General features: G+C 42.2%; 3 protein-coding genes across 8 annotated transcripts in view; all 3 read left to right on the plus strand.

Annotated features, from left to right (window-relative positions):
* LOC139548774 (bridge-like lipid transfer protein family member 2) overlaps nucleotides 1-6,598 on the plus strand; it is a 42,107-nt gene extending 35,509 nt beyond the window's left edge. For all 6 annotated transcript variants that reach the window (XM_071358602.1, XM_071358604.1, XM_071358605.1 and 3 more), the window contains exon 39: nucleotides 4,525-6,598. In XM_071358602.1, coding sequence (XP_071214703.1) covers nucleotides 4,525-4,713 — 189 coding nt within the window. In that variant the 3' untranslated portion in view covers nucleotides 4,714-6,598. The remainder of the gene's footprint in view (nucleotides 1-4,524) is intronic.
* A 268-nt stretch (nucleotides 6,599-6,866) lies between these two features.
* LOC139549837 (ribosomal protein S6 kinase-related protein-like) lies at nucleotides 6,867-13,933 on the plus strand. The gene is given in 12 exon segments (XM_071360581.1): nucleotides 6,867-6,908; nucleotides 7,687-7,770; nucleotides 7,898-7,966; nucleotides 8,266-8,335; nucleotides 8,971-9,078; nucleotides 9,188-9,228; nucleotides 9,359-9,386; nucleotides 9,908-9,997; nucleotides 10,087-10,163; nucleotides 10,332-10,442; nucleotides 10,548-10,645; nucleotides 10,647-13,933. Coding segments are annotated over 12 exon segments (1,017 nt in total). The 3' UTR covers nucleotides 10,846-13,933.
* A 2,171-nt stretch (nucleotides 13,934-16,104) lies between these two features.
* Nucleotides 16,105-21,093, plus strand: LOC139548782 (fructose-bisphosphate aldolase C-like). Its single transcript, XM_071358621.1, has 9 exons — nucleotides 16,105-16,237; nucleotides 17,718-17,854; nucleotides 18,120-18,331; nucleotides 18,748-18,802; nucleotides 18,941-19,101; nucleotides 19,229-19,312; nucleotides 19,409-19,583; nucleotides 19,777-19,976; nucleotides 20,245-21,093. Exons 2-9 carry the CDS (start codon nucleotides 17,743-17,745, stop codon nucleotides 20,329-20,331), a joined length of 1,086 nt encoding a protein of 361 aa, XP_071214722.1. The 5' UTR covers nucleotides 16,105-16,237; nucleotides 17,718-17,742; the 3' UTR covers nucleotides 20,332-21,093.
* Nucleotides 21,094-22,150: the final 1,057 nt, after the last annotated feature.

The raw sequence follows: 22,150 nt of genomic DNA on the forward strand, positions 1-22,150 counted from the left end.
GAAAAGAAGGTCGACGACATCCGATCCTCGTTTGCTAAGTCAAACGACACCGCTGGTTCTGCTCACACTGCCCTACCCTGTGCTTTGACCTCTTTCTCCCCTCTCTCTCCAGATGAAATCTCGCGTCTTGTGACGGCCGGCCGCCCAACAACCTGCCCGCTTGACCCTATCCCCTCCTCTCTTCTCCAGACCATTTCCGGAGACCTTCTCCCTTACCTCACCTCGCTCATCAACTCATCCTTGACCGCTGGCTACGTCCCTTCCGTCTTCAAGAGAGGGAGAGTTGCACCCCTTCTGAAAAAACCTACACTCGATCCCTCCGATGTCAACAACTACAGACCAGTATCCCTTCTTTCTTTTCTCTCCAAAACTCTTGAACGTGCCGTCCTTGGCCAGCTCTCCTGCTATCTCTCTCAGAATGACCTTCTTGATCCAAATCAGTCAGGTTTCAAGACTAGTCACTCAACTGAGACTGCTCTTCTCTGTATCACGGAGGCGCTCCGCACTGCTAAAGCTAACTCTCTCTCCTCTGCTCTCATCCTTCTAGACCTATCGGCTGCCTTCGATACTGTGAACCATCAGATCCTCCTCTCCACCCTCTCCGAGTTGGGCATCTCCGGCGCGGCCCACGCTTGGATTGCGTCCTACCTGACAGGTCGCTCCTACCAGGTGGCGTGGCGAGAATCTGTCTCCTCACCACGCGCTCTCACCACTGGTGTCCCCCAGGGCTCTGTTCTAGGCCCTCTCCTATTCTCGCTATACACCAAGTCACTTGGCTCTGTCATAACCTCACATGGTCTCTCCTATCACTGCTATGCAGACGACACACAATTAATCTTCTCCTTTCCCCCTTCTGATGACCAGGTGGCGAATCGCATCTCTGCATGTCTGGCAGACATATCAGTGTGGATGACGGATCACCACCTCAAGCTGAACCTCGGCAAGACGGAGCTGCTCTTCCTCCCGGGGAAGGACTGCCCGTTCCATGATCTCGCCATCACGGTTGACAACTCCATTGTGTCCTCCTCCCAGAGCGCTAAGAACCTTGGCGTGATCCTGGACAACACCCTGTCGTTCTCAACTAACATCAAGGCGGTGGCCCGTTCCTGTAGGTTCATGCTCTACAACATCCGCAGAGTACGACCCTGCCTCACACAGGAAGCGGCGCAGGTCCTAATCCAGGCACTTGTCATCTCCCGTCTGGATTACTGCAACTCGCTGTTGGCTGGGCTCCCTGCCTGTGCCATCAAACCCCTACAACTCATCCAGAACGCCGCAGCCCGTCTGGTGTTCAACCTTCCCAAGTTCTCTCACGTCACCCCGCTCCTCCGCTCTCTCCACTGGCTTCCAGTTGAAGCTCGCATCCGCTACAAGACCATGGTGCTTGCCTACGGAGCTGTGAGGGGAACGGCACCTCAGTACCTTCAGGCTCTGATCAGGCCCTACACCCAAACAAGGGCTCTGCGTTCATCCACCTCTGGCCTGCTCGCCTCCCTACCACTGAGGAAGTACAGTTCCCGCTCAGCCCAGTCAAAACTGTTCGCTGCTCTGGCACCCCAATGGTGGAACAAACTCCCTCACGACGCCAGGACAGCGGAGTCAATCACCACCTTCCGGAGACACCTGAAACCCCACCTCTTCAAGGAATACCTAGGATAAAGCAATCCTTCTGCCCCCCCCCCCCCCCCCCCCTTAAAAGATTTAGATGCACTATTGTAGAGTGGCTGTTCCACTGGATGTCATTAGGTGAATGCACCAATTTGTAAGTCGCTCTGGATAAGAGCGTCTGCTAAATGACTTAAATGTAATGTAAATGTAAATCTAGAATCGGCTTTCTATTTCGCAACAAAGCCTCCTTCACTCACGCCGCCAAACTTACCCTAGTAAAACTGACTATCCTACCGATCCTCGACTTCATCTACAAAATAGCTTCCAATACTCTACTCAGCAAATTGGATGCAGTCTATCACAGTGCCATCCGTTTTGTTACCAAAGCGCCTTATACCACCCACCACTGCGACCTGTATGCTCTAGTCGGCTGGCCCTCGCTACATATTCGTCGCCAGAACCACTGGCTCCAGGTCATCTACAAGTCTATGCTAGGTAAAACTCCGCCTTATCTCAGCTCACTGGTCACGATAACGACACCCACCCGTAGCACGCGCTCCAGCAGATACAGTGGGGAGAACAAGTATTTGATACACTGCCGATTTTGCAGGTTTTCCTACTTACAAAGCATGTAGAGGTCTGTAATTTTTATCATAGGTACACTTCAACTATGAGAGACGGAATCTAAAACAAAAATCCAGAAAATCACATTGTATGATTTTTAAGTAATTAATTTGCATTTTATTGCATGACATAAGTATTTGATACATCAGAAAAGCAGAACTTAATATTTGGTACAGAAACCTTTGTTTGCAATTACAGAGATCATACGTTTCCTGTAGTTCTTGACTAGGTTTGCACACACTGCAGCAGGGATTTTGGCCCACTCCTCCATACAGACCTTCTCCAGATCCTGCACGTTTTGGGGCTGTCGCTGGGCAATACGGACTTTCAGCTCCCTCCAAAGATTTTCTATTGGGTTCAGGTCTGGAGACTGGCTAGGCCACTCCAGGACCTTGAGATGCTTCTTACGGAGCCACTCCTTAGTTGCCATGGCTGTGTGCTTCGTGTCGTTGTCATGCTGGAAGACCCAGCCACGACCCATCTTCAATGCTCTTACTGAGGGAAGGAGGTTGTTGGCCAAGATCTCGCGATACATGGCCCCATCCATCCTCCCCTCAATACGGTGCAGTCGTCCTGTCCCCTTTGCAGAAAAGCATCCCCAAAGAATGATGTTTCCACCTCCATGCTTCACGGTTGGGATGGTGTTCTTGGGGTTGTACTCATACTTCTTCTTCCTCCAAACACGGCGAGTGGAGTTAGACCAAAAAGCTCTATTTTTGTCTCATCAGACCACATGACCTTCTCCCATTCCTCCTCTGGATCATCCAGATGGTCATTGGCAAACTTCAGACAGGCCTGGACATGCACTGGCTTAAGCAGGGGGACCTTGCGTGCGCTGCAGGATTTTAATCCATGACGGCGTAGTGTGTTACTAATGGTTTTCTTTGAGACTGTGGTCCCAGCTCTCTTCAGGTCATTGACCAGGTCCTGCCGTGTAGTTCTGGGCTGATCCCTCACCTTCCTCATGATCATTGATGCCCCACGAGGTGAAATCTTGCATGGAGCCCCAGACCGAGGGTGATTGACCGTCATCTTGAACTTCTTCCATTTTCTAATAATTGCGCCAACAGTTGTTTCCTTCTCACCAAGCTGCTTGCCTATTGTCCTGTAGCCCATCCCAGCCTTGTGCAGGTCTACAATTTTATCCCTGATGTCCTTACACAGCTCTCTGCTCTTGGCCATTGTGGAGAGGTTGGAATCTGTTTGATTGAGTGTGTGGACAGGTGTCTTTTATACAGGTAACGAGTTCAAACAGGTGCAGTTAATACAGGTAATGAGTGGAGAACAGGAGGGCTTCTTAAAGAAAAACTAACAGGTCTGTGAGAGCCGGAATTCTTACTGGTTGGTAGGCGATCAAATACTTATGTCATGCAATAAAATGCAAATGAATTACTTAAAAATCATACAATGTGATTTTCTGGATTTTTGTTTTAGATTCCGTCTCTCACAGTTGAAGTGTACCTATGATAAAAATTACAGACCTCTACATGCTTTGTAAGTAGGAAAACCTGCAAAATCGGCAGTGTATCAAATACTTGTTCTCCCCACTGTATATCTCACTGGTCATCCCCAAAGCCAACACTTCCTTTGGCCGCCTTTCCTTCCAGTTCTCTGCTGCCAGTGACTGGAACGAATTGCAAAAATTGCTGAAGCTGTAGTCTTACATTTCCCTCACTAACTTTAAACATCAGCTATCTGAGCAGCTAACCGATCGCTGCAGCTGTACATAGTCCATCTGTAAATAGCCCACCCAATCTACCTACCTACCTCATCCCCATATTGTTTTTATTTACTTTGCTGCTCTTTTGCACACCAGTATCACTACTTACACACCACCATCTGCTCATCATCATCTGCTCATCTATCACTCCAGTGTTACTCTGCTAAATTGTAATTAATTTGCTACTATGGCCTATTTATTGCCATACCTCATGCCATTTGCACACGCTGTATATAGGCTTTCTTTTTTTTCTATTGTGTTATTGACTGTACGCTTGTTTATTCCATGTAACTCTGTGTTGTTGTTTCTGTCACACTGCTTTGCTTTATCTTGGCCAGGTCGCAGTTGTAAATGAGAACTTGTTCTCAACTAGCTTACCTGGTTAAATAAAAATCCCTGCCTAAAGCTGTCACAATATAGAACTATGTATAGGTTACTTCAGTCATATGTCCTATATATTTCTCACTTTTTCCTTTTCACATCCATAGATGATAAAGGAGTTCTTGAACCATATGTTATTTCATATTTTCTGAAGTGACCTATGACATGTGTCCTCCTCTCCCTCTGTGTAGATGATAAAGGAGAAGCTGCGTCTGAAGCCGGCGTCGGGCTCTGACTCTCGGAGCAAGGCGTTTGAGGGGAAGTCAGACAGTAGCATGCAACAGCAGCAGGAGGAGGATGAGAAGGCCCGACTCCTCATCGGTCTCAGCAGCTCAGACAAGAGCTCCAGCAAGAAGAGCATCTTCAGCCGACGCAAGTGACCCATAGGCCTACATAAACTCACACTGAAACAGTACTGTACTGGACCACTGCGCTCTAGTCTATGGAAGTGTCCCAAATGGCACCCTATACCCCACATAGTGAACTACTTTCGAACAGGGCCCTATGGTTCCTGGTCAGAAGTAGTGTACTGTATAGAGAATAGGGTGCCATTTGGGATGCAGTCTATGGCAGCTACAGTAGCACACACCCAGCCCAGGGAATCATGGAGAGGTCAATGTCTTTACTAGCGTATTATCTGATGACACTTGACCTGGTCAAATACTGTATGCTCTGGTGTGAAGATGGAGGTAGCAGGTCATTATGGGGAACAGAGACTGATAATAAAACACACCCTGTTCTTTCTTACCTGGAGGGGGACAAACTACGGCCTGCGAGCCAAGTCCGGCACGCCAGCCAATTAAATATGGCCCACGATGGCTGAAATTTCTTATTTTTGGTTAAACTACTCCAGGCCATATTTGAACGTATAAAACTATATAGAAAGTATCTAAGAATTCTCTCAACTGCTGTCCAATGAAGCATGTATTTTCATGTATGACCAGGGCCCGTATTCAATGTGTCTGAGTAGGGGTGCTGATCTAGGATCATATCCCCTCCTGTCCATATAACTGTATTTGTTATGATCTAAAAATCACAACTGATCCTAGATCAGCACTCTTTTTCTAAGAGGTGTTATGGATACGGGACCCACTTCTCTGCTAAAAACATACCAGGGTCTTATTGACCAAATGTATCTTTGTTTTCTTGTTTTAGTTTTTTGTGCCATACAGTAAACATTTCATTTTCATTCAATGCATCACGCATTGTCCTGAACTTTCAGAATGAGCAGCCTATACTTGTTGCATTAATAGCATGACTGGGGTGATGGGTATTTTTTTAGTTTCACTGTCTGCTCATTTCCCCTGTAAATCAATTAGGACATTTCATAGTTTATATGTTGACTGACTGTCTCAAATGGCACCCTCTTCCCTATATAGTTCACTACTTTAGAGGATAGGATGCCGAAGTAGTGCACTATATATTGGATAGGATGCCATTTAAGATGCAGCTAATGTGATTTGTTGAGAGCATCGTTTCCTGCTGGTTCAGGAATACTGTATCCTCAAGCAAATGTAAATCTGGTACATTGTAAAACATTTTAATCTCAAATGAAGCACCTTGACAACCATAGAAATGCTGTCTGTTGCAACAGTTAGAAATGCCTGATTCACTAGTACTGTAATGATATATTGATATATTCACTAGTACTGTATTGATATATTCACTAGTACTGTAATTATATGTTGATATATTGATATATTCACTAGTACTGTAATGATATATTCTAGCCTTGTGCTTTTATTATAGCGTTGGGATTTTACTCAAGTCTGTATGATACTGTAACACTGACTGGGAAGTGCATCCCTGTAAAAGAACACAAATATATAATTTGGTACCCTGCATGAGACTTCTCCAACAACATATGCCACAGCAGACTTAAGTTTTATACTGCAGTTCCTAAACATCTGTGTGATATATCACAACCGAGCAGCAAAAATATGTTCTTGTTTTCTATTTTATGGCAGTTATTCTGTCAGCTTTGATAGATTTTGTTGCAGCTTGTCTTGATAATGTTTTGAAATTTTAACACTACAGCACTTTTTAAGCAAAGTATTTTCAGATATTTTTGTGACCATGGTTATTTCTTTTCAATCACAACTGTACCTACACCTACTGAGTTTGTTATTCAGTTACAGCTTCCTTAAAGTGCAAGATGTCAAATAATTCTGTCAAAATATTTCAAGAAAAATTGATTATAGCTCAATGAAATGAGCACCATATATGTAACTAAATTTGTCAATAAAATAGTTCTAATGTCTCTTATAGCTGACTGTATCATGTATGTTCTCAGAAGGTCACTACACCGTCAATTTATCATTTATTTCGTAATTATAAATAGATGTATGATTGGTTAACAGAAATGTGGCGTTTTGATTTTTAGCCGTTATTCCAGTGGAGTGTGAGTGGCTGATTTGATCGTTCATCTGACAGGGTTAACTGGAGCAGAATTTCGCCTTCTGTAGAACACCATCGAATGTGAGGTTATCATTCGTCTCGAGATGATCAGACCCACCCTGCGCGCTGTTTAGTCATGGCGGGCCAGGAATGTGCGCTTGATGTTTTACAAGGCATTGTAAGACAGTGTTTAAACTAATCAATTGGGAAAATAATGATGTGGGGTTAATCGAGGTTTACCAAGCAATGTGATTGGCAGCAACTCAAGTAAACCCAAGGTAAGAGATATTCAGACGTAGTCTACACCTATCAAGTTATCAGGTTTGAACACATGTTTATTTAGACTGCTTTAGCCTACAAATCTACTGTCTGTTCCACATACGTGATGCATTTGTATCTTTATATAGTAGGCTAGCCGCTAGCTCGCGACAAAATTGGCGTTTAGAAACACGTGAGTTCAGCGAATATAAACCGGTGATGAGCACCTTACTTTGAACAGTGTTTTATGAATATGCATTGGAATAGTAAACAGGTTAATGAAATGTATATGTGAACTGAACTATGTTTTTAAATACAATTTTTAAGTAAATATTTTACAATGACATTTCAGGGGCACGTGGATCTGGCCAATATGATATGAGTGCACTGAACTGTTTTTAATGCAAAGCGTTTAAGGGTCCTTGGAGTTATATTAAAAGGGACGGGGGAGTGGCTCACTGTGGCTGCTGGGAAATTCTCTTGTGCCTGGAGTAGAATGGACTAAAAGTAATTAAAACAGACTGGACTCTGAGATAATCTACATGAAAATAGAATTAATGAGAAATACAGGATCTGTTATTCTATATGGGGGGGAAATAAATGATATGATGGTCTATCTGGTGTGAAACCTACCTTGAATGATACCAATGTTTAATAATATTGCAACATTTGAATCTCACTCTCTCCATGACATTTAGATCCTGGGCTTCATAGCCAAAGGCTCCGTTAGTCCTATCTTGAAAGTAAAGGACAGGTCGAAGGAGAAGACTTATACAGTTAAGGTGAATCTCCTCAGCCTCCTGCCACATCACATTTAACCAGCACTGTATTTCATGTGACATCTACACACATCTAGTGTATTCTATTCCTACCCTGCATTTCATTTTATTGTATTGTGTTGCTCTACAGGTTTTACCCAAGTCTGAGATACTGAAGCATGGGGTCCTGGAACAGTCAAAGGAGGATGTCATCATTCAGGTCAGTCACACTGCAGGATGAACTGTAAAGCTGCTATCCTAGCTTAGCTCCTAACTTAGTTTAGGGATAACATGCTGGAAACAATGACTCACTGAGCTCTAACAATGACAATTATCCCTATGAGCTTCTATGCAACAACAAACATGGTCCCATGGAGCTTTTGCTAAACAAAAATAAAATAAAAACATTTGCCATCGTTGAAGATACCTGGTTACATTCAGATCCCTCCTAAATCACATTTCGTTATACTTTGTGTCTTTGCTGACATACACACTGTTGCTGTTTGTGTTGCGTTTCAGCGGCAGCTCAGCCACCCATTCCTCCACAATCTGCAGGACTGCTGGCAGACCCAGCGCCACCTCTTCATTAGTGAGTGACTAATGTGATATAGCTAGATCCCTATTTATCCGCTCCTCTCTTTACACTCCCTGTGTCTCACATAGGAGCTTCCCACTAGGCACAGACGTCAGTTCAACGTTGATTCAACCAGTGTGTGCCCAATGGGTTGTCTCGCTCTCCCTAGCAGGAGTGTCAAATATGGCATAATCTGGCCTTTCTGCTATTTACTGTTGTCTCCTCAGTCTGAGCCCCATGACTCGTCTGAAGAATTATACTGCCATCTACTGAGATTTCAGTGTGTATCATACAGTCCTGTGGCCTCTGAACCTAATTTCCCTTCCTTTAGATTTTTTAATAACACCCTTATTAGTGGATAAAGGCATGTTTGAGTTCATTTGTGTCTCTCACTGACACTTAGCTCCTTCCCCAACATCAGCCCTTTCCCTTCCTACGCTTCCCCCAGCCTTAAAAAACGTGCAACTCTGTGACTTCCGACAAATTAATTGTTTTCTCCTATTGCTTCTCTCCTCCCCTGCTCCTTCCTTTTCAAGTGCTTGTGTTTCAGCAGGGGTCATCTACTCCCAGCCCTGGATCAGTGTACTGTACATAGCCTTGTTATGTACTAAGATGGATCATTGTGTGTGACTGTGTCTGTCTTCCCACAGTGTGTGAGTACTGCAGTACTGGAGACCTGTACACCTACTGGATACTGAAGGGCCAGTTTGGGGATGATGAGGCTCGGGTGTTCGCTGCAGAGCTAGACTGTGCTTTGGGTGAGTGTCCCTCAAGTGTATATACACAATATAGTTCTCCAAAAATGTGTATGAGATCCTTGTTTAAGTTTCACCTTTACTTATTATAATGGGTGTGTCTGATCGGTAGGTTTCCTTCACGACTTTGGGATCACGCATAGGGATGTGAAGGTATCAACGTTTGTTTTGATCATGAACATTATTCTTTGTACATAACTTACGTATTCTTGCAACTAAATGACTCATATTTATAACTTCACTGGAAAGTTTATGATCATCTGATTATTATAGGTTTTTTTAGATGGAGAATGTCCTTCTGTCTGACCAAGGTAATGCTGGCTTAATAAATATATTCATATATATACCATTTAGTAGACACTTTTATCCAAAGCAGTTTACAGTACAGTCATGCATGTGTAGCACATGGGGATGTGTGAAACGTACTCCTCAGCCTTAAGTGTCCTGCTTGCGTCATCTCATTAGCTAGCTTTTGAGGTGGCGCGATCGGCTAAGACGCGTGTATTTTGTGAGGCAGAGATCCTGAGTTCGCACCAGGTATTGGCCGAATCAGGAGGAAGTCGTACTCGCTAAACAAGCATCGTGACGTTCTTTACACATGCATACATTTGACGTATGGTTTAGTTTACTTTCTACTGCAAAAAAATATAAGACAACACTAGAGGGCCTTATAATACAGTGGAAACTTCAGTGTTGTTGTTGTTGGGAATATTCTCGAAGATATTATTTTTATGGTGAAAGTAGTTTAAGCTTCATATTAGTCAGGTCGAATAACCGGAATTGGATTTGTATAGTACTGTATGTAAAATACTGCTGTATCTGTTTGATGCAGGCCATCTGCGTTTAGCTGACTTTGGACTTTCTCGCCGTCTTGAGCAGGGCACAAGAGCATTTACAATTTGTGGGACAATCCAATACATGGGTGAGATTCTTGGGATCAGGCAAAGTTAATGGTCACTACACATGAAGCACCTATTATAATCTCACTGGGATGGTCCTCTGTCTAAACAGCTCCTGAAGTCCTGAGTGGGGGTCCCTACAGCCATGCTGCTGATTGGTGGTCTCTCGGCATTCTGTTGTTCTCAATGGTGACTGGAAAGGAACTGTGGTGGTGACCGCACATCTTAATTAAATGAATGTGATGATGTAATAGTTGTTAGAAAGGTTGTTTTTCTTCTTCTTTTAAGCTGTCCTGTCATGCAAATCTAAATGCTAGTCTAGAGATGTTGTTGGTGCTAATTCTGCCATCTCCATAGTTCCCTGTGCCTCCAGAGCCAGACCACTGCAACATGCTGAGAAAGGTCAGAGACTGCCCATACTCCATACCCAAGACCTTCAGGCCTGCACTAGTTCTTCTGCTCACAGAGGTCAGAAGTCATCTGTAGTAGGATTGTCTCAGAATATCAACAAAATACCATCACAACAAATTCTCAATGCTTATCTTTCTTTCTCCATCCTGTTTGTGACTCCAGCTCCTATGCAAGAACCCAGCCCATCGCCTGCATAGCCTGGAGCGCTTCAAAAGGCAGATGTTTTTCCATGGCACTTCCTTCGACTCTCAGCTACTACAGACCTGTTGAATTAATTATTGAACTGAAGAACCATCCTGATCGTCCAGTCAAAGCAATGCGGGGCCTGTCTATGGACTACTTCCAGAACTTTGACTGTGACATCCTTCTCTCCCCTACCATCCCCACTGACCTGTCACCTACCTTGGCCAACATTGACCTGAGCCAGGCTCTGGCTACAGCTCAGGGTTGTAGTGAATGAGATGTGCCTGTTCTACTTTGCCTCAATACTGCCTGCAAATTAATGGAAACATTTGATATATACTTTGTACCACATGTATACTTGGTTGTGAAAAAGCTACTGTACAGTGCATTTGGAAAGTATTCAGACTCCTTGACTTTTTCCACATTTTGTTACGTTATGGCCTTATTCTAAAATGTATTTAATTGTTTTCTTCCCTCTTAATCTACACACGATACCCCATATAGACAAAGCAAAAACAGGTTTAGAAAATTTAGCAAACATAAAAACTGAAATATCACATTTACATAAATATTCAGACCCATTACTCAGTACTTTGTTGAAGCACCTTTGACAGCGATTACAGCCTCAAGTCTTCTTGGGATTGACGCTACAAGCTTTGCACACCTGTATTTGGGGAGTTTCTCCCATTATTTTCTGCAGATTCTCAAGCGTTGTCAGGTTGGATGGGGAGCGTCGCTGTACAGCTGTTTTCAGGTCTCTCCAGAGATGTTCGATCGGGTTCGGGCTCTGGCTGGGCCACTCATGGACATTCAGAGACTTGTCCCGACGCCACTCTTGCATTGTCTTGGCTGTGTACTTAGGGTTGTTGTCCTGTTAAAAGGTGAACCTTCGCTCCAGTCTACCATAAAGGCCTAATTGGTGGAGTGCTGCAGAGATGGTTGTCCTTCTGGAAGGTTCTCCCATCTCCACAGAGGAACTCTGGAGCTCTGTCGGAGTGTTCGGGTTCTTGGTCACCTCCCTGACCAAGGCACTTTTCCAGCAATTGCTCAGTTTGGCCGGGCAGCCAGCTCTAGGAAGAGTCTTGGTGGTTCCAAACTTTTCCATTTAAGAATGATGGAGGCCACAGTGTTCTTGGGGATCTTCAATGCTGAATATTTCTTTTGCCACACTACCCCAGATCGGTGCCTCGACACAATCCTGTCTCAGAGCTCTACGGACAATTTGACCTCATGGCTTGGTTTTTGCTGTGACATGCACTGTCAACTATGGGACCATATATAGACAGGTGTGTGCTTTTCCAAATCATGTCCAATCAGTTGAATTTACAACAGGTGGACTCCAATCAAGTTGTAGAAACATCTCAAGAATTATCAATGGAAACAGGATGCACCTGAGCTCAATTTCGAGTCTCATAGCAAAGGGTCTGAATAGTTTTTTTTATATACATTTGCAAACATTTCTAAAAACCTGTTTTCGCTTTTGTCATTGTGGAGTATTGTGTGTAGATTGAGAAAAAAAATATTAAATCAATTTTAGAATAATGCTGTAATGTAACAAAATGTGGTAAAAGTCAAGGGGTCTGAATACTTTCCGAATGCACTGTACAGTTGTGGCCAAAAGTTTTGAGAATGACACAAATATTAATTTCCACAGAGTTTACTGCTTCAGTGTCTAGATATTTTTGTCAGATGTTACTATGGAATACTGAAGTATAATTACAAGCATTTCATAAGTGTCAAAGGCTTTTATTGACAATTACATGACATTGATGCAAAGAGTCAATATTTGCAGTGTTGACCCTTCTTTTTCAAGACCTCTGCAATCCGCCCTGGCATGCTGTCAATTAACTTCTGGTCCACATCCTGACTGATGACAGCCCATTCTTGCATAATCAATGCTTGGAGTTTGTCAGAATTTGTGGGGTTTTGTTTGTCCACCCGCCTCTTGAGGATTGACCACAAGTTCTCAATTCGATTAAGGTCTGGGGAGTTTCCTGGCCATGGACCCAAAATATCGATGTTTTGTTCCCTGAGCCACTTAGTTATCACATTTGCCGTATGGCAAGGTGCTCCATCATGCTGGAAAAGGCATTGTTGGTCACCAAACTGTTCCTGGATGGTTGGGAGAAGTTGCTCTTGGAGGATGTGTTGGTACCATTCTTTATTCATGGCTGTGTTCTTAGGCAAAATTGTGAGTGAGCACTCCCTTGGCTGAGAAGCAACCTCACACATGAATGGTCACAGGATGCTTTACTGTTGGCATGACACAGGACTGATGGTAGCGCTCACCTTGTCTTCTCCGGAGAAGCTTTTTTCCGGATGCCCCAAACAATCGGAAAGGGGATTCATCAGAGAAAATGACTTTACCCCAGTCCTCAGCAGTCCAATCCCTGTACCTTTTGAAGAATATCAGTCTGTCCCTGATGTTTTTCCTGGAGAGAAGTGGCTTCTTTGCTGCCCTTCTTGACACCAGGCCATCCTCCAAAAGTCTTTGCCTCACTGTGCGTGCAGATGTACTCACACCTGCCTGTTGCCATTCCTGAGCAAGCTCTGTACTGGTGGTGCCCCCATCCCGCAGCTCAATCAACTTTAGGAGACGGTCCTGGCGCTTGCTGGACTTTCTTGGGCGCCCTGAAGCCTTCTGCAGAAATGCAGTGGAAATGTTTTTTTGGAATTCAGTTCATTGGCAAGAGGGACTTTGCAATTAATTGCAATTCATCTGATCACTCTTCATAACATTCTGGAGTATATGCAAATTGCCATCATACAAACTGAGGCAGCAGACTTTGTGAAAATTCATATTTGTGTCATTCTCAAAACTTTTGGCCACGACTGTATGTTTTCTTTATTTACTTGGCCTATTTGGCTCCCTTTCTTCCTCTGTATACCTCTTTGCATACCCATTTAATGGGGTGATAAATATAGATGAGCTTTAATACACTGAAAACCACCATTTACCAAAAAGGGTTTATAACAATTCTATTTCCCATTGAGATTAACAGTACTGAAACTCAAAGCCTCTCAAGGCACTGCCTGTAACAGCACACTATTTTAAAATGTGGATCAACCACCTGCATGTTTGACCTTTTACCTTTGTCAGTAAATTTATATAAGAAGATCTCTATTTTCCTGAAAATCCTTTCACATATATATCTTTTTAACAAGTGTTTTATTCTGTGTAATTTTATGTTTGATTGCTTAGGCCATCAATTATTTGATTGACTGTTGTGTGACTAATCACAATGCCTTTGACTGTTCACAAAGTCTTGCTGTATATCCATTTCTCATTAGATTTCACTAATTGTTGATGTGTTTTACCCAACCACAGTAACAGCTGAATAATGAAAGCCCCTATAAACTCACGATGGAGTTGTCTCCTGTCATGATATAATAGGAGAAATATCAAAGGAAATATGTACGTTTAAGCATAGCCTCTTCTTTGGAGCCACTTGAAGTGTTAAAAAAGAGTTGCTAAGTTCCACAGGTTTTTTAGGTTAGGCTCTATATCTGGAACAGCTAACAACATCTGAGTCACTTCAGACACCTGATCATCAGTCATGACAGCAGAGAACATACACACATTTGAGCCAGTACAATACAAGAGGCTTTCAGTTTATTGTTACCAAACAGAAAAGTATCAGTCTTACAGAGTATCATTCATTGGGTATTTCAAATGGTTTTTCCTCTGAAATCTGTGTGGTTCATGGAGCTTGCAACGTCACGGTCATGGGTTCGATTCCCGCTGGGGCCCAGGCCACCCATATGAAAATGTATGGATGATACACTACTGTAAGTCCTTTAGGATAAAAGCATCTGCTAAATGGCATATTTTATATATTATGTTAACACATACTGTACAGTATTTATATTGCACTACACCTGGATACACAACACCAACTTTTTTCCAAGACCTTGGTGTGACGGTGACCTCTTTGGTAAAACTCTGAGAACACAGAGAAATCCTTAAGGGAGCAACCTAATAGGATGTCAAATTGAAGAACAGATAAAGCATCGTCATTAAATGTTTTAATTAGGTTTAAACAGGAAAAAAATAGCTACTGCCCCAATGGAGACGGCTAAATATAATCTAAGCACAAGTCCCAGTCATCTTCCTAAAATGTCTCCTGAATAGGAAGGTGTAGTGGGCTCCTCTCTCTCTGCGGTCTGACATTGAATTCCCCTTCAGGCCCTTGTCTTAAACAGGTCTGGTACAGTATGTCTGTGGTGTTAGTCCAGTGACCCACATCTTTACATTGGTAGACACCTCTAGCACACTGACACAATTATGGAGGGAGGGATGGAGAAGTCCCATAAAATAACACTAGAACAAGTGAGATGTCCTAGAAAAGTGGAAAATATATTTTCTAATTTCTATACAGAAAATGGGAGATATTCAACTGGCCAAATAAAGGATCAAATTCAAACACTTGATGAGACTTTATATAATGCCTGCATGATTGAATTAAGTATTTACTGTCAAATGCATCTCATTCTATATAGAATTTTATATGCATTTTATCCAACCACTTCAAGTGAAAATGTAACAATGCCACCATAAAGACAATGTAGCCTATCACTGTTGATCTTCATGTGATGGACCTGATCTTGATTATCGACCTATGTAAACAACTCAAACATTGATTGTTGTTATATCTTGTTCACATAAAAAAAATCTTTCTGACCCCATTTCTCTCTTATCTATGTCACAGTTCTATATTTCATAATTTACATCCACTGTAAACCTGGAAACACTATTTCTGAACCTATTAATACACATGATTTACTACTAATGCATAATGCAGATATGCATAGGAGTGTTTGAATTGCTCTGAGACTGAGCTTTTCTTCTGGGTCTAAGGGGGGGGTCTGAATTGCCAAGAGATTCAGAAATGTGCCTAAGGCATAGTTCAACCTAATTATATAAGTCTATGATTTCAACTAATTAGAGGAAAATAGTGAGCAAATTGGTTTAACACTTAAATGAGGTTGCGCTGAAGGGTTCAGAGTTATTATAGCTTAAAAAAAACGTTATTGGGCCAACATACTGTAATGGACCTGGGTGTACACAATGATGCTGTTTTAAGTAACCAGGCTTCTTGAAATCTAACTTCTATGTAAAAACAATGTAGAGAAACACAAAACTGTTGTTTGGAATGATTAATTAGCTTCATGTTTCATCCACTGAACTATTGATTGAACTGCCATTGGGACAACTTGTCAGAACAAGACAACTTGTACTTGCAATAAAAGTGTATCATTTTCATTGTAAAGACTTGGAATGATGGATTAGTTTATGTTGAATGCAGAGTTTATGTTGAATGCAGAAGAGGCTGGTAGGAGGAGCTACAGGAGGATGGAAATCAATGGAATGGTATCAAACACTTGACAATAACTTGTTTGACTCTGTTCCATTGATGCCATTCCAGCCATTACAAAAAGCCTGTTCTCCTATAGCTCCTCCCAACAGCCTCCTCTTGTTGAATGTATTCATCCATAGTTATCTATTATACATCAACAAGCCCCACCCTGTCATTAAGCCCCGCCCTAGAGGTGTTGGTTTTGGAGGTCACAGAGCTGAGTGGGATACAAGGGAGCAGCAGTCTGTCAGACAGTGCAGTGTCTATCACTTCTCCAGTGAAAAAGTGAATTCTGAATTAGCATCCTGTCAGGTAAGGTTCTTAAGTTTTTTTACATTTACTTTTCATTCCAGCAAGCTTTAGTAAACAGGATAGAGAATATGATATTGAGCTACTATGAATGTTCAACTATTGGATGAGTGGTACACAGAGATGCTGATGATGCTATTAAAGTAATGTTTTTTTCTGTTTTATTTGGAAAACTAAAGATATAACAATGGATTGTTATTGTCTTGCAATTTACTAAACCAAATTAAAAGAGTGGATTGGAGTGACATGATGATAAGTCAATGCATGGTAGATTTACTTTTTTTACTGGCTATTGTTTTATTTTTCCTTGGTTATTGCAGACAGTGGAGTGCGAAAGCTGAGGGTCTGTGTTGACATGGTGATTTGCCATACCCACTATCAAGGGATGTGATATGAACACATGAATCAACAAGTGCACTGTGCGACCCCACAGATCACTGTAGTCAGCGCTGCTACATCAGCAAGTGGGAAGCGTGATTAGGGGCCTTCTGCTCTCAATAAATAGTAGAAATGTATAGTCTCTATGTGAATTTGATGTATTACTATCTCATAAGTGTTTTTTCCACTTGCCAATTTGATGTTGCTACACAGAACCAGGGTAATATTTCTGAAAAACTCCCTGGTTTGGACTGACAGAATTCCTTCACCTTTCTTGTGCCTCCTGGGCTATTTGTTTGGTGGGCTGCATAGTCAGCACAAAGGTCCACACATCCCTAATCCCAGCTGACAATGTGCCAATAAGGACAGTCACTCAGCCAAAATCCCTGGGATTTGAGAGGATAGGAGCAGTGGTGGAAAAAGTACCCAATTGTCATACTCGAGTAAAAGTAAATACACCTTAATAAAAAATTACCCAAGTAAAAGTGAAAGTCACCCAGTAAAATATTACTTGAGTAAAAGTATAAAAGTATTTGGTTTTTTAAAATATACTTAAGTATGAAAACTAAACATAATTGCTCAAATATACTTAAGTATCAAAAGTAAAAGTATACATTATTTCAAATTCCTTATATTAAGCAAAGCAGACAGCACCATTTTCTTGTTTTTAACATTTACGGATAGCCAGGGTCACACTCCAACATAATTTACAAACAATGCATTTTTGTTTAGTGAGTCTGCCAGATCAGAGGCAGTAGGGATGATCACGTATTCTCTTGATAAGTACATGTAATTAGACCATTTTACTGTCCTGCTAAACATTCCAAATGTAACAAGTACTTTTGGGTGTGAGGGAAAATGTATGGAGTAAAAATAACATTATTTTATTTAGGAATGTAGTGAAGTAAAAATAAAAGTTGTCAAACATATAAATAGTAAAGTACAGAAACCACCCAAAGTACTTAAGTACTTTACTCCATTGGATGGGAGAGATGCCCCTACTGTTGATCTATGTCTCTAGCTAAATATTTCCCTGAGTGAATTTTGATCAATTTAGACCGGCAAAGATGTGCAAGATCTGATATCTAATGATATCCCTATGCAGGTTGTGTGATCGACCATCTCTCAGGATGACGCACCAGTTCCCAGCCCTCTCCAGTGGTCAGAAGAGGGAGCTCCAGGAGATTGCACTTCGTATCGTCACTCCAGGGAAGGGCATCCTGGCTGCTGATGAGTCTGTGGGTCAGTAAGGAGCTCTGCATCTTCTCTATGCATTGGAAAACCATCGTAATGAAAATTATTATACAACAATTTACATTTATGTATGGTATTAACAAGACAGTGGGACCTACTTTCAAGAAATCAGACAAATCTTTATTTCCAGTGGTGCTTGACAGAACCCACTACAAAGCAGTGGTACAGGATGGTGTCCAATAGATTATTCCCTTTTTATAATTGTAGGTTTACCAGACTGTGAACATGCTTTTTCTAATGTTCCTGGAAACAGGCAGCATGGCAAAGCGCCTTAACCAGATAGGGGTTGAGAACACTGAGGAGAACCGCCGGCAGTACCGCCAGATCCTCTTCAGTGCTGACGACCGCATCAACAGCTGCATCGGAGGAGTCATTTTCTTCCACGAGACGCTGTACCAGCACGCTGACGACGGCACGCCCTTCGTCAAGATGATCAAGGACAGGGGCATCACTGTGGGCATCAAGGTACTGTATGAGCACAGGGTTCAAAAGGGCCAATGGTGACATCTTAAGTATGTTTTATGTCTCTGGTCTCTAGCTTGGGCAAGAATACGTCTTGACCCTACTTCTACTGTATATAACATTAGTGAGGGAAGGAATGAAAATGTGGAGCATACGGCTACTTGATATGCTCCAATGGACAGTCCCAGGAAGGGAGCAGGTTTCAACATTATGGAGACCAAAGAGTAGTACAGATATACTCTGATCAGGAGTTCTACCCCTGATGGGTGGCAGTGCTATGGATAGAATGGCTGCTATTAATATCAACACCATCTGGATGAAAATGGCTGACTTTAAGACAAAGAGAAGATTTAGTGTGAAGGGGAGGATTGACCATTGTCATTTGTATTTTATTATCTGCTCTACCTCCTTTTCTTCAGGTTGACAAGGGTGTTGTCCCCTTGGCAGGAACCAATGGAGAATCTACCACTCAGGGTAGGGCCGAGACCCCTTGGGTTCCACTCAATCTGATCATCAAAACTATCTGAATTTGACAATTACAAAATGTAGTCTGCCACTCACTGGTGAATCCCAATCCTTTACAGCCTTATTCATCTCTTTTTCATCCTGTAGGACTGGATGGGCTCTCAGAACGCTGTGCTCAGTATAAGAAGGACGGGGCAAACTTTGCTAAGTGGCGCTGTGTGTTCAAGATCAGTGAGACCACCCCCTCTAAACTGTCCATTGAAGAGAATGCAAATGTTCTGGCTCGATATTCAAGCATTTGCCAGCAGGTAAGAACTCCACAAACGCAGTGTAAAGGCACAATGTCAGGTATGAGAAAATATTATAATTGCAGTACGTAACATCAGCATCACCTTCTAATCATGATGCTAATTATGTCCTTTTTCCGTCACCCAGCATGGGATTGTGCCTATTGTGGAGCCAGAGATTTTGCCTGATGGAGATCATGATCTGAGGCGTTGTCAGTATGTCACAGAGAAGGTGGGACCTTACCCCAACTTTTAACCTGTTAGTGTGTAATATGTATTTCTAACAGTGCCAGTTTATCATGTTCCATGTGTTCCCCATGTTGTGCAGGTGCTAGCTGCATTGTACAAGGCCATGTCTGACCATCATGTGTACCTGGAGGGCACTCTGCTCAAGCCCAATATGGCCACTCCTGGCCACAGCTGCCCCACAAAATACAGCGCAGAGGAGGTCGCCATGGCAACAGTCACTGCCTTGCGCCGCACCGTCCCTCCTGCTGTCACGGGTAAGTTCATAGGCCATTGGCCTCTCAGAGAAGTTCAGAAAGAGGGTATATACAGTACTAGTGTCAGATTCAGTCACTATACCAGTGATTTGGCATATTGAACATAGGTTAATTTATTGGCAGTTTGTAAAGCACTTATGGTGCTGATAGAAATCCATTGACTGTTCACTCTATTTGTTTTCTGTGTGTGCAGGAGTGACGTTCCTCTCTGGGGGTCAGAGTGAAGAGGAGGCCTCTGTCCACCTGAATGCCATCAACAACTGCTCCCTGGTGAAGCCCTGGACCCTCACCTTCTCGTATGGCCGAGCCCTGCAGGTGTCCTCACTCAAAACCTGGCGGGGACATAAAGAGAATGAGAGTGCTGCAACTGAGCAGTTTATCAAGCGAGCAGAGGCATGTACATCACTTTGTTTTCAGACTCTTAATCAACCTGGCTTTCGTCTTTTATCACTTAGCATTGTTGAGGAACATATTTCTTCTGAATATTTTTTTGTTTTTATAAAGCTGGACAATGCTATTAAGAACATTTCACAATTTTTCAAATGTGGAACGGTCATCTGAGGAAGTGATCTATGTTTTCAGTTGACATGAAGTGAGTTTGCTCCTAACAGTGTTTGTGTGTTTGCCCCTCATACCCCCATCCCCTTTCTCTTACTATCAGGTGAATGGCCTGGCCTGTCAGGGGAAGTACACTGGTGGCGGGGACAGTGAATCCGACCAGATCTATGTGGCCAATCATGCATACTAATGAGCCAGTGATGCCTCACATTCCAGCTTTGGCCAACCAATAGCATAGTCCGCTGTAACTGCCATACCAATGGCCAATCGCAGGCATATGCTGTCTACAATCTGTATTCTAGGAGTTATATTATAGTTATTTGAATGTACACACTGGTAATTCAAAAATGTTGCACATTGGTGGACACACTAGATATAAGGGTCTAATGAAATTAGTCATTGAAGGATGGCCTTTGATTAGACACGTTCAACAATGTTATTGTAACCTTTGAGATGACAACATGTTCTTGTGGTAGTAGCAAAATGAAACTTAATTGATGTTTGGTTGTTTCATTACATATTTTGATGAGATTCAGAATGATCTTTTGCCATGTAAAGCCACCTTCCAAACTGCTGCATACTCGGATAAGCGTCAGATAGGGTGTGCGGTGTAGGCCTATTGTGTGTGATGAGAATAGAGAACTCCAGGTTTTTTTAAGAAACCATACTGCCATTCCACATTCAAGATTTGTATTAGAGATCTGTGTCTAAACAAAATAGCTGCGTGAAGACACTAGTTTGTAGAAATTGGGTGTTCTTTCATTGTGGCACAAAGTTCCAAAGACTTCTCGTTTTGGATGAACTAATGAACAGCTGGACTTACAGTAAATAATGTTAGGAGTAAAATGTTATTTTTGTGATTTAGCTATGTATTGTTCTCTATGCAAGTGATGTATCAAATACTGTCGTGCAAAAGTAAATCATAATAACAATAAATTAAGTTCAATTGAAACAGTGTGAGAATTCTGGTTTTATTTCTCATTAATTAATCTCGGTTACACCATAACTAAAATATCCTGTAATTTGGTCAGATGCTCATGCTCCATAGTCTGTCCAGGAGAGATTAGGCCTAGTCATAATTTTTTGTTTTGTTGTAACTGCACCAAAGAGTAGGCCTACCTACACATTGCACTATTTTTAGATTATTTTCTACCGTAGGGTTAAACTCTGAGAATGTTATCTACTTCTTGACTTTAACAGAATAATTACACTACCATTAAAAAGTTTGGGGTCACTTAGAATTGTCCTTGTTTTTTAAAGAGCACATTTTTTTGTCCATTAAAATAACATAAAATTGTTCAGAAATACAGTGGACATTTTTTATGTTGTAAATGACTATTGTAGCTGGAAACGGCTGACTTTTTATGGAATATCTACATAGGCGTACAGAAGCCCATTATCAGCAACCATCACTCCTGTGTTCCAATGGCACGTTGTGTTAGCTAATGCAAGTTTATCATTTTAAAAGGCTAATTGATCATTAGAGAACCCTTTTGCTATTATGTTAGCACACCTGAAAACTGTTGTACTGATTAAAGAAGCAATAAAACTGGCCTTCTTTAGACTAGTTGAGTATCTGGAGCATCAGCACTTGTGGGTTCGACGATTACAGACTCAAAATGGCCAGAAACAAAGCACTTTCTTTTGAAACGCGTCAGTCTATTCTTGTTCTGAGAAATGAAGGCTATTCCATGCGAGAAATTGCCAACAAACTGAAGATCTCATACAATGCTGTGTACTACTCCTTTCACAGAACAGCGAAAACTGGCTCTAACCAGAATAGATAGAGTGGGAGGCCCCGGTGCACAACTGAGCAAGAGGACAAGTACATTAGAGTGTCTAGTTTGAGAAACAGACACCTCACAAGTCCTCAACCTACAGCTTCATTAAATAGTATTCGCAAAACACCAGTCTCAACAAAGAGGCGACTCCGGGATGCTGGCCTTCTAGGCAGAGTTCCTCTGTCCAGTGTCTGTGTTCTTTTGCTTATCTTAATGGAGCAACTTGTC

Source organism: Salvelinus alpinus, chromosome 22, assembly GCF_045679555.1.
Source record: "Salvelinus alpinus chromosome 22, SLU_Salpinus.1, whole genome shotgun sequence".
Lineage (NCBI taxonomy): Eukaryota > Metazoa > Chordata > Actinopteri > Salmoniformes > Salmonidae > Salvelinus > Salvelinus alpinus.

Bases quoted from the DNA above. Each gene is read 5' to 3' on its own strand.
- LOC139548782 (XM_071358621.1), top strand. From the start codon at position 17,743: ATGACGCACCAGTTCCCAGCCCTCTCCAGTGGTCAGAAGAGGGAGCTC. The intron at 19,102-19,228 runs GTAAGAACTCCA...TCCGTCACCCAG, and splicing joins ATTCAAGCATTTGCCAGCAG to CATGGGATTGTGCCTATTGT. The intron at 19,584-19,776 runs GTAAGTTCATAG...CTGTGTGTGCAG, and splicing joins CGTCCCTCCTGCTGTCACGG to GAGTGACGTTCCTCTCTGGG.